Source organism: Mus caroli, unplaced genomic scaffold (genome assembly GCF_978045245.1).
Source record: "Mus caroli unplaced genomic scaffold, Mus_caroli_1 scaffold_10, whole genome shotgun sequence".
Classification (NCBI taxonomy): Eukaryota; Metazoa; Chordata; class Mammalia; order Rodentia; family Muridae; genus Mus; species Mus caroli.
This window is the reverse complement of record NW_028227265.1, coordinates 36,310,733-36,323,492: the sequence shown is the minus strand read 5'-3', so window position 1 is coordinate 36,323,492 and position 12,760 is coordinate 36,310,733. Positions and strand designations below refer to the sequence as shown.

General features: G+C 40.9%; 1 protein-coding gene across 1 annotated transcript in view; it reads right to left on the bottom strand.

Annotated features, from left to right (window-relative positions):
- LOC110300388 (carboxylesterase 1D) overlaps positions 1-12,760 on the bottom strand; it is a 33,195-nt gene that overhangs the window by 13,101 nt on the left and 7,334 nt on the right. Inside the window, exons 4-9 of the mRNA XM_021170553.3 lie at positions 11,734-11,867; positions 10,035-10,188; positions 8,327-8,431; positions 7,244-7,348; positions 3,819-3,857; positions 192-332 (exon numbers count right to left, since the gene is read on the bottom strand). Coding sequence (XP_021026212.1) covers positions 192-332; positions 3,819-3,857; positions 7,244-7,348; positions 8,327-8,431; positions 10,035-10,188; positions 11,734-11,867 — 678 coding nt within the window. The remainder of the gene's footprint in view (positions 1-191; positions 333-3,818; positions 3,858-7,243; positions 7,349-8,326; positions 8,432-10,034; positions 10,189-11,733; positions 11,868-12,760) is intronic.

Here is a 12,760-nt window from a genome sequence, read left to right as displayed (position 1 = left end):
TACTAATCCCTTCTCTGGCTCAGATATGAGCACTTCAAAGGGCTTCATCAAGGATTCTCCAAACAAATTTATTTAGAAAGTCTTAAGCCTCTTTGAACTGTAGACATCTGGGTGCATAAACCTTGGTCAGAGTAGGGAGCATGATGGCTGAACCTCTGTGGAGTGAATCTAAGAGGTCTGTACATTCTCACCGTTGGAATGATCCAGCCGAACTCTTGCTTGTTGATGCCCACTATGTAGGGGACAGTGCTGAAACTCTTCTCAGCCAGGATCTCTTCTGGTGCCTTTGGCAGAACTACTCCATCAATCACGGTAGGGAGGAAGGGATAGCTCTAGAGAAGACAGAAATTTAATCTCTATTTAATATTTTGCCATCTGTTACATCTGTGCCATCTCTGGATGTCTGAAAGCTTGGTCAGCACAAAGAACCCTGTGGCTATGGCCACAGAAACTCAGTGTCTTAAGATGGACAAAGTCTAGGATTCTTGAAGGGATCAGTGCCACCAAGATGATGGTGGTAGGGAAGTCAAGAGGCCAGTCTTCATCCCAAGAAAAATATATACCATGAAAAGTGTGTTTCAAAGTCTAGACTATATTTTTAATTAAAAATATGCAGGTATATGTTAATTTGGATTAATATATTAGTTTGGGTTAACTGGGTGATTGTAGGTAAGTCTGTAAAGTTGCTGAAAACATTGAATTAGCAAATGCTGAGCCATTTACACAAGGAGAATTTAAGAGTTATTTCCTGGAAACCTTTGGCCACACAATTCCCATCATTCTTTGTGAGTTAGTTTTTATTTAATAACACCTTATATTACACATGTCTCTTACAAATTATTAAAATTAAAATTAGTTAAAATTCAAGTTACTTTATAACAAAGGACTGGATGTGATAGGCTTAGCATGTTTCTGATCATAGTCTTAGTGAGTATAAATTCCTTTGGTTTCTGTTTACCAGCCTGCTTTTGTCTTTCTTTGTCTTTCTTTTTCTTTCTCTTCCCTCTCCTTTCCAATCTGTATCACTGATGTGATCACTCTTCAGAATGACACCCTCCCTCTGCCTCCTGACAGCATTGCAGGTCTCTTTGTTCTCTTTTGGATGCACTGTGATGCTGTTTCATCAACACCTAATTCAAAACCAAAAGCATCACAGCCGAAGGAAGTTCACACTTTACATGTGTTTCCTCTGTAACGTGTCTCACGGTCACCCATGTTGGGGGGCACGGAAGCTTTTCATCACTATGCTCGAGAACATCTTAAACAGAGAAATTACTTGGATCAGTAACTAGTTTCCAAGATTCAGCATTGCATATGGCATGAAGAGGTTATTTCTGAATGCGAGAAAGAAATCAAGAAGACACAGTCTTTCCTCTCTGACTTCTGATGGCAGCCTGGGCATGACATGACTTGAGCTTCTTGCTACCTAGTGCATATGGTCCAAAAGACTCTGACTGTGTCATAGTGTTGAACTGAAGTTGCATGTACATTTTAGCAAATGACTTCACAAATACAGAATCAGTGATTAATGAAGTCAGACTGAGTGGGTTTAATCTCTATATAAACCTGAGTGTTTTGGGATGCAATGTTAGGTTTTAGAGGTGGTAAGCTCTCTTCTCAAGGTGTCCAAACTGAGACTTCATTCACTGTTTGTAAAACAAACAAAACAAAAAATAAATCCAAGCACCAAGCCATAATCAAACAGGCTGACAAAATAGAATATGCCCTGGACATAATTGCTGCTGCCTCAGAGAAGTTGGGCAGTGCAGGAATCTCCTCGGAGAGCTGTTCATCTGAAGAAAAATATACTGGGGCCACGAGGAGCCTCTTTTTGCCACCTCAGCAGGATCTGGGCAAGAACACTCTATACAGATAAGGGAAAAGGCAGGCATTTTCACTTAGGGGAAAGTGCACAAGTCAAGGTAGCAGAGTCAGTGTGCTAAGCTCACCCAGGACAGTCAAAAAAGCCTGGGCATAGAGCCCTGCCATTCACAGGATTAGAGAGAGAGTCAGAGGGCAACATAACCTTTCTCTCCAATATATGGCCCATCTTTGGTATTCAGAGATGTGTTCAAGTACTAGTTCTGAGAAGGAAAGGTATTTTGTCTTTACTCAACATCTGTAATCCAAAAAGGAAAGGTCTTGACCTCTTTTGGGTCTCTAAACAAAGTCAAGACTTTTTCATCAGAAGGAAAATGACATGTTCTAATGTGTGTTCACATAGACAGGTCTGTTAACCTTATGAGGAATGGGCATAAATGAAGAACACAGAGGGAGGAAACAGTAAAACTGCAGAAGCCAGACAGTGAAGGACCACGTGGAACAGCGAATTCATAGAAGACTGACAGCAGCCAAAAGGCATGCAGTGATTGCTAATACTACCCATGAATAGCCAAAACTACTGTGTGGGGTAAAGTGCTTGACTTAGAGGCCAGTGGTGTCCTTCTTCCTCCTCATTAAATCACTGATGGTCAGCAAGTCATCTCAGAAATTTATTTAAAAATATCTCAACTCCAATCACATCACACTACTAAGCTGCTCTGTAAAGTCTTCCTACCTGGTCTTCCTGAACCTTCCATGCCCCTGGCTTATACAGTGAATTTCTGCACTGCTGTCTGAATGGACTGCATAACTAGATATGATGCCCTATGATTCCAATAGCATGAAATTGAAAAGCAGAGGCCAGAGGATCCTAACTTCAATGACAGCCTAGACTTTATAGTAAGACTATGTCTCAAATCAAAACAAATAAAACCAAGATAGCCTAACTATCCAAGATAACCTTTTGAAGCTCACTGAAAATCCATCTCTTGCTGAATCAAAATACAAGCCTTTCAAATGCTACCACACTTTCCCCACCTCCTGAGCCAGAAGCCTAAGCTTTCCTCCCAATATCCCCTCCCAGCACATTGGCTTCCTGCAGCAGGCTCTTGCAGCTGTTTCCCCCTCTGCCTGTAATATTACCTCCAAGTTTCCCAACATCTGGCTTTCTTCCTAGTCAAGCCATCTCCTGTTTTGCGGATATATCCTACTACTAGCCAACTCTGTCTCCATCTCCCAATTTATCTTCTGTTTGTCTGACTAATATCAGATACACCACATACTTTATTTGATTTGCTGTTGCGCTCTCTCAGCTTCTGGAATGACCCCCCCCCCCCCGCCAAGAAAAAGTCAAAAAGTACTGTCTGTGTCACTGCTGTACCCCAGATGCTAAATCATCTCTTGCCAAATGGTGAAATGTTGATGGTTGACTAACTCTCATTTCATTCTCAAAGGATTTACAGGAAAAACTCTAGATGGGATGGTAGAACTGCACAGCTAAGGTCACTGGGTAGAAACCAAGGCTGAGAGGGAGCAGGGGGGAGATGTTGCACACTGTCGGCGTTTCATGGGGAGAAGGAGAAGGCTGGCTTCTTTGGTTACCACATGCTCCTTATATCATTCATCACCCCTGTGTCCTGTCAGAATTCTGTCCCTTAGTGAAGGCTCTTCAGATCCTTCCTCGGGCATTTGGCAATAGAAGGTTCCATTACAGCATCCTCCCACAGGCCATGATGGGTGTAGGAGATGCAAATGAGAGGTGAGAGGTGAGCCCAGAAACACACTGCTGTTGACCAGGAGCCCTGTATTACGGGTCAGGCTAGCTACACCTCTGGTCTTTCAGTCTGTGTTACCAGTGCAGGCAACTTCCCCTCTCAAAGGCACACACAACAAATGATTATTATACCACAGTGGAAATTTTGTATTCATAGTTAAGGGGAGCTAAACACTATTATGAATCAACATTTGTAATCCAAGTTGGGGCAGAAGGTCCTTACCTCTTTTGGATTTCCAAGTAAGTCCAGTTTAAAAAGATTCTATGAAGATAAAGACAGATAATAGATTAAAAGCCTTCTATGTAAAAAAGGTGATCATTTGAACTGCGCCTCTAAGGTACCAGGGTACCACCCCCTTCCCCAGATCTTTCCTGTTTGTGCTATGTGGCAATGAACCCAGGGTGGAACAGGGTGGAGGAGGGGGTGTCAGAAGCAAGGGGGAAAGGTCATAGGACCCAGAGTCAGGATTGATGAGACATCCTGAAGAGGATGTCTGCTGTCTGTGTCTATGTTCCTCTACATTCTGTCTCCCCATGCTTTCCTTCTGCTAACAATGCCCCAATTTTCCTCAAGGAAACAGTGGAATATTATGAAAGTGATGACAGGGACTAGGTAATCTCAAAGAGACATGGGGTTGGATGTGGGATGGACCAGAAGCTCAGGATGCTTCCCTCTCCCTCATTTCTCAATTCAAGAGTTTGGGTATTTATGTGGGACTTAGAGTGACCATGTCCCCAAATGCAGAGAACAGCTCAAGAATAAATATATGATGGAGTCCATCCAGAAGAGTCCTGCAAATCCATTGCTGACATCTGGGGTAGAGATGGCTTCCAAGCAAGTCGGATATAAGATTAGAGTGCTATTATCTTTTACTTCCATATGAGGCACAATTATTTGGATAGAAGACAATGGTGAGCTGACACATAGAGACAGGCAGGTTCTCAGTGACATATTTATAACATCTGGATCCAGCCATGTCTTGAATTTTCTATTCAGAATATGTCAGTTACTGAAGATTCTGTTATTACACGCTCATTCTTTTTCTTCTGTTCTAGAATCACTGAAATGAGTGCTTTCATCTTGCATCAGATAATCCTGGTGACCACAGGCTCGATAACACTCCTTTCAGCCCACCCTTTTCCTTCCTGTGTTTGCTAAGGCTTCAGTGGTTATAATGCTGAGGCAGGTGAGCATCGGGGATAGCTTACCAACCATGATTCTGCTTTACTTGAGATATAGATAGACTTCTCTTTTAATTATGCATGTGGCAACAAAGGACTCTTACCTTCAGGCACTTTATGCATACACTCTTCATCTAACAATGGACCTAAGATTGACTGACAACCTAGGATTTCTACCTGCACTGAGCATCTGGTATATATTAATAAAACAAGAAGATATTGGTATCCTTAACAACCATAAAGTCTGCCCTTCAATGGACAGTTTCTTTTCAAATGTCATGGTGGTTTGAATGTGCTTGGCCCATGGTAAGTGGCACTACTATTAGGAGGTATGGAGTTATTAGAGGAGGTATGACCTTGTTAGAGGAAGTGTGTCACTACGGAGGCAGGTATTTGAGGTCTCATATATATGCTCAAGTCTGGCCCACGTTACCCAGTCCCCTACTTCTTCTCCCTGTGGATCAAGATGTAGAACTCTTGGCTCTTCCAGCACTAAGTCTGTTTGCATATTGCTGTGCTTCCCACCATGATGATAATGGACTGAACCTCTGAAACTGTAAGCTAGCCCTAATTAAAAAAATAATAACAGTTGTCTTGTTTATGGTGTCTCTTCTCAGCAATGAATCCCTAACTAAGGCAGAGGTATTTCAGAACATATCTAGGTAGAGAATGTAAGAGTTGATTGGGCCTGAACTAGTTTTGTTGCATATGCAATAAGATGAACTGTGCCCATTGAGGGAACATTTAGGAGAAACCTTCTGTGTTCTATCTTATGCTCAAGCATACTTAGGCATGTATGTAATAAAAATCAAATGCATCATGGGATGGAACAGGCACTGTTAGTAAAGGCTTACATAATTCAAGTCTGTCCATCAAAATTGGGATGCACCTAACCCATGTCACCTAGTAATTGATCTCCTGCTTTTCGTCTTCATGAAAGAAACTCCCAAACGTTTCTTGGAAGTGTTAAGTAATCTCACCCATGTGGTCCACTGTCACTCTTGGCAATGTATTTCATTCTGATATGTGTTATCATTTCACCTTTGAATAATGTTTCCTTCCTTGATATTATGAAATCTGTGAGGGCTTTCATAATATCCAATGAAAGGCTAATGGCTTAGACTCCCCCATACAGATCCCAACCATTTAATAGTTACATTACACTTTAACTACTAGGTATCTCTTAGATAGTGAGGTAACTGCTAAGATCCTCTTTACTGTGAGGCATGTCTGTGTATGTGTGTGAGCATGCGCATATGCATATTGGAGCAATGGATAAGCAATTGGAAGTACTACCTCAGGATCTCAGATAATCTTAAGGTGTCCTGGGATCTTAGGTCCCTTGAGTTTTCCTAAGTCACCAACTATCTCTGAATAATCTAGTTTTCTTGTATCACACAGAGAAACTTGAAATATTAGCTTTGTTTTACTGTTAGAATATAGATGCCTAAATTCTGTGGATATCTCGGGCTCCATTTATGGAACTAATGACCAAAGCACCAAGGCCATATTGACTTAATCCATGGACAAACAGGGAGGAATCCTGTTGGGGGTAGGGGACAGGAGTATCCATTGTCCAGATAGGCCAAGAGCTCAGTTGATTCTTGAGCTTATTTATGTTCCCTTCCACACACACAAGTGTGGTAGTTCTTAAGACCTTGCATGCCCTTTTTTGTATGTTTGTCTTGCTATATTTCCTTGTAATGAAAGATTCCTGTGCCTGTCCATCAATTCTCAAATGTGACTTCTCCAAGCACTATTCCTGATAACTGTATTGAATGTATTCTCTATCTCTACTGTCACTCCTAACTCAGTATATACATATGAGTAATTCTCTGTATCACAGAAAAATGTTAAATTTTTGTCTGCATTGCGTCCACATACTTTTGGATGGATAATGGAGTGACAGATGAATGAGAAGATGGGTAAATTTGGCCAATACATGTAATATTGGTAAGGAGTAAGAAAGAAATGTATATATGAATTGGCTGGATGGTTCATGGATTGTGGACACATTGAAAAATAGGTGAAGAGAAAGGAATATACCAGTAACATTTGATGACAAGATATATATATATATATATATATATATATATATATAAAATGAGCAGAAGGATGAACTAATATAGTAGTATTATTATAGTATATGAATGAATGGGGAAATAGCTATCTTAATACTCCATTTAGGCAGTGTAAGACAATATAGAAAATTGCGCTAGAAAACTATGTTATAAATTAGTTACTGTATCAAATAATATTGTGATGATTTATGAAAAACATATTGAATACCCTCAACCTCTAAATCCAGAATGGTATTTATTTGAAGGTCACTAAGATACATCTTATAGAGGGATATAGTACAATTTTTCATTATGTTATTATTAGAATACTTTTAACTGAAGAGATGAAGATTGGATGCCATTACATAGATTGACTACTGCTAGAATGTAGAAAGGATATACTTACCAATTTTAGTGAGGTCTCCAGTAGTTCATCCTCTGTCTTCTGGCGCAGGCAATGAACCATAACAGCTGATGTGGTAGTTTTACACCCAGAAAGAGTAGCAACCAGCTGCCAGAGATTTCAGGCAACAGTAGAGGTTAAAAACAATGACTACAGCCTCCATTGATGTGCATAATGGATTCTATCCCATATTCATTTTTTTCTCTCTCCATCCCTCCCTATTTCTCTATTTCTCTATCTATCTATCTATCTATCTATCTATCTATCTATCTATCTATCTATCTATCTATCTATCTATCATCTCTCTACCTATTATCTGTCTATTATCTATCTATTTACCTGTCACCTATTTATTGAGAAGATCATGAAGTTTTTGGATGGTTTTGAATGTTTTTCTGTAGACCAGGCTTGTCTAAAACTTATAGCAATCCTCCTGCCTCTGTTTCTCAAAGTGCTGGTATTGTAGGCAAATGTCACTATGCTTGGGTCCTACAACCAAATTCTAAAGACAAGAGAAGTTTGAAAAATGTACTCTAGATCAGTACATCTGGGAATGATCCTATAGAATGTTGTCTCTGCTACTAACTGGGATAGTGAAACGAGTTGAATGCATAACTGGGATTGCCATTACTGTTAATTATTCCCATTAATATACTTACCTATAACAGCACAAACTATGCATACTATTCTTGAATCTCAGTGCTTCTATGGAGGCCCTTTGTTATGGAGGTTTGTCTACTGCTTCCTAAATAGTTGACTGTAGGTAAGCCATAGAAAAATTTCTTTTAATCTCAGTTTCTCCACACATAGATGAGGGTGATGATTGTTCCTAGTTTGGGAGTGAGCTGATGCATATGATGTGGCTAACCATACTAAAACATGTGCAGGATTGTGGAACATTTGCATAATATGATTCACATAAATACAGAACCTGAATAGTGGGACATAGATAAAGCCATAGTAGTCCTTCCTCAGCCATTCTCCCTTCAAGCATGTCCTGAGCATGTGAGTTGAACTCCATTGAAAGAATAACTCGAGGACCCCAGTAGAGCAAAGGACACAGGTTTCGTTCGTAGCAGTACTTACACCAGCAATGGGCTTTACGTCTGTTGTAATCAGAGCAGCAGTGAGGGACACACCACTCTCAGAAATGGCCCTGTGGAAGAGGTTCTTGGCCAAAGGAGATAAGACCTAGCAGGGGAAAGAAGAGGAGGAGAATGTATGCTTTTGAGAGTGGTCTGTGGTTCACTTGCTCTTTAAGGCTTCCTCCAGCTTCTCTTCTGCCCTGGCCATTCATTTGAGGACTATGATGCTGTAGACATGACAGCTACTCAAGTCTCCTGATATGCTTTCTAGACTTCTCTTTGGCTTTGCATTCCCCCAGAGAACATCAATGGGATGGAAACAATGACCAGAGTAAGAACCAGAGTAGGAATCAGGTGGCTGGTGCTCACAGGGAAAATTGAAAAGACTGTTAACCCTGAGCTGCAGACTCTGTCCCATCATTTCCATTCTTCAAAATATACCCTAAGAATAAGGATCATGGGGGCTTGTGAAAATGTCAAAGAATGATTATTCTTTGTTAATAGTAAAATTTGAAAACAACCCAAGATTCGAACACTATAAATTTTGGCAATAAGGATTTATTCCTACCACGGAATATTATGCATTTATAAAAGATGATACCAAATAATTATTCTATATTTAGGAAAATATGTATGTTCTATTACTGCATATTACATTTTAATTTGGGTAAAAGAATTGAAGATCAAATGCAGTTGCATACTGGGGAGAAAGAAAATATATTATGCATGGATGGAAAAAGACAGACAGAAAGATAGATAGACATATAGATGATATGGGCAGTTAAATAAAATTATGGAGAAATATTAAAGAAATGAACATAAAAATCTAATAATAATAATTTCTGGGTAGCAGGAAGATGGACAACTTTATTCTTTGGGTTAATTTGTATTTTCATTTTCTCTACTTAAACATTTCTCTCTTTGAATATAAAACCAATATAGGTTTGAAACATACATTAGTATTGGTTATTCTCTACTCAGCTCCAAGGCAGTATTTTACGGCTCATAGACCTTCTGTATATTATATTATATTATATTATATTATATTATATTATATGCACCAAGAAATTTTACTCCCCCATCTGCATCTGTGATCCATGTTTGTGATCTATCTCTCTCCCATTCTACCTCCTATCCCTCCACCCCCACACCTATTTCCCTAGGAGGTCCAGGTTCATTAAAGTTGGCTGCCTTCCCTCTTAGGCATGCAAAAGCTGTCAGACCTCCTCAGGGGAAGCTCCTTCTGTTTTTGGACTTTAACTTTCCTCAATGCATAGTTCTGGCTTGAACCCAAACAAGGATACCTGCTCTAACTTATGCTGAGATTCATACTCCTATTTGCACTTTTTACCTATGGTTATAGTCCATGAGAAGTGTGTGTGTGTGTGTGTGTGTGTGTGTGTGTGTGTGTGTGTGTGTAAAAGAGAGAGACAGAGACACAGAGAGACAGAGAGATACACACAGACAGAGGGGGAGAGGGAGAGAGAAAGAGAGAGAGGGAAGCTGGAATTCTTGAGTGCCTCTATGTAAAACTAAGCTTAAGTTTCCCAAGGGCAAAGGGCATTTGGTCCTTAGCTGTCTGCCTTCCGATGGTGTGTTGTATATAGTCTTTTAAGCAAAGATGCTCATGTCTGTATTGGATGGTGGATAGTTTTTAGGAGGCTCGACACATAAACTTGGGGGGTTTACCTGGAGCTAGGAACACTTACAAGAACAGAGACACTGAAACCTCCTGCTGACTCTCCAAAGATGGTCACCGAGCCTGGGTTGCCCCCAAAGTTGGCAATGTTGTCCTGGACCCAGCGTAGTGCAGCCACTTGGTCCAAGTGACCCCAGTTGCCCCGACTGTGTTCATCCCCAGTGCTGCAAGAGAGCAGGTTAGAGTCAAGGCTGAGATGCCATGGCAAAGCTAGCAAGGATCTCAATTCCTCATATGGGCTGGGGGGTGGGCTCCCAAACACCCCAGAATCAGGCTGTGTACTGCACCCCTCACAAGGAGGTTGATCTGATTCTCATCTCTGCAGTGCTGTTCTATACAGGGATCTATGCTCATCTTCAAGCAGCTATGTACCAGGATTGCAACCAGCACTGCTCAGACCTAGAGCACAGCTGAGAAGAAACCACAAATCTCTGACTGCACTCAGCCCATGCTACAGACTAGGAACTGGCAGATAACTAGAGAATGATTCCAGATAGTAAAACAAGAAAATCAGCCACACCCCATTGCAAATGTAGGCCTCTGAGGGCAGCATTTTAGGTCTTTTCACTGGAAAGGTTCGATTGAAGGCAGTGGGTTGGGTAAAGACCTGAATAAAATGAAGACACAGTTCCCCTGAATATCCAAGGAATGGAATTTCACCCAGGAGAAGCTGCAGGTGAAAAGATACTGGGTATGAGGACAGCAGAATGAATGTAGCTGTGGTGATCTTTGGAAAGCACTTCTGTGTTATTGTAAGTAGTGGTCTTAAGCATTATAAGTATAGGTCTCATTACATTATAAGCATATGTCTCAGTGACCTAGAGACATTGTGCAGAGACATGACAGGGCTTCCTGTCTCATAGAACACTCTGAATGAAACAAAGGTGGCATTGAAACAGCAAGTGTGTAATAACAAACTGCTCTAATAATTATCCCTGCTCCAGACTCAGGGCTTAGATTAGAGTGTTAGCAGAGGGTCATAGTGGCCACTTTGGCATAGATATGGGCTGTTTCCCAGTAGCTCATTGCTAGGATTCTGGCTTCTATTGTGGCATACGATTTATCTGTAAAAGAACATGTCACAGGTAAGGTCAAGGGCAAGGTGATTATGTTCCTGAGTGCACAGCTCTCAGAAGGGATCCGTACAGCATTCATAGAACCTGGTTTGTCAGAAGGTGCTTTGTTATAGAAAAACCCAAAAACCAAAAAAACAAACAAACAAGATCTGGGCTGGAGACATGGCTCAGTGCACAACAGCACTTATTTCTCTTATCAAGTACCAGGCTTGATTCCAGCACCCAGTGGGCCTCATAATCCACCATAGCCCCAATTCCAGAGGATCCAAAGCACCCTTCTAGCCTCTGCAGGCATCAGTTACATGGTGCAAATCAGTTACATGGTGCAAGACATATATAAGCAGGCAAAACACTCATATGCATAAAATAAAAATAAATAAATCTTTAAAAAGTAAAGTAACAAGACCTCTCCTTGCCCCTAGCTTCCAGCCTCATCATGTGGTCTTCTTACTTACGTCATCTGTTCTTCTGTAACCTTTTTCCATGCCAAGGGCCTTCAGTAGTAGCCCAGATGATGGAGCCAATCTTCTACTTTCAGTCTCTCATATCTTTTGTTATATAAAAATGCTCTGTAATTAACTAACCTCAGACTGATATAATGGCTAAGATGGAGAGGACAGTCCAAAACCTTACCTGAAGAATCCCCAGATGCCAAGGCGATACTGAATGGTCACCACCACCACATTTTCATGGGCAGAGAGGGCCAGTCCATCATAGGTGGATGCTCCGCCCACCACCAGTCCACCTCCATGGATCCACACCATCACCTGGACAAGAACATAACCGATCCTGCACCCCACAGGCTCATTGTACTGAGGCAGTTTGGGGTGCTACTGGGGAGTCAGGTCATACATCACACACTTGGGAACACAGAAAAGGTTATTTGATTTGGTCACCAGCCTCTAAGCTATGGTCACTGTGGTCACCATTCAAATCACACTAATGCACAGCAAGGCTATAAAATCTCTCTCTCTCTCTCTCTCTCTCTCTCTCTCTCTCTCTCTCTCTCCATCCCTCCCTCCCTCTCTCTCTCTCTTTCAAACAACCCACAGCTCCTGCCAGGAATATAATGTAACATGGTACCGCACTGTGTTTCTCATTTCTCACATCCTCCCAAGATGCTCAAACTGAGAACATTGCCATGGAAACAGCCCAAATTCAAAGTTATTGATCTACTTCCCCTGCTCTTATCACCTATGCCTGAATGAACATAAAAGCTCTTGTATTTCTTCATTTCATCCCAGGTAACTCCTCACTGGTAAACTAGATTTTTCCCACAAGTAAGTGATTATCTGATGAGACAGACATACACTACCCTGATGGGGCACCTTCCAAGTGTGCTTTCTTTCTGCACAAACAAATCCACCATGTTGCTAATCCTACCTCATACTTGCTTTCTCCTGAAAGTCTTCAGTCTTCTGCTAGTGCTATCTCTAAACCTATTAAGTACCAGGTACTCTAATTGATTTGCACTTGAAAGGAAATATATTTTTTCTTCTTTTTTAATTTAAAGAGAATGTCAATAAGGGAAGAAATGAGAGTGTGTAAAATAAGGTTCAGATACTCTTGCTGAGGAAAATCATAATGAATACATAGAACAAGAATTGTTCACAGCAATAAAAATGACCTACCTAGGTGGTAGAGACAGTATTTTCCTAGG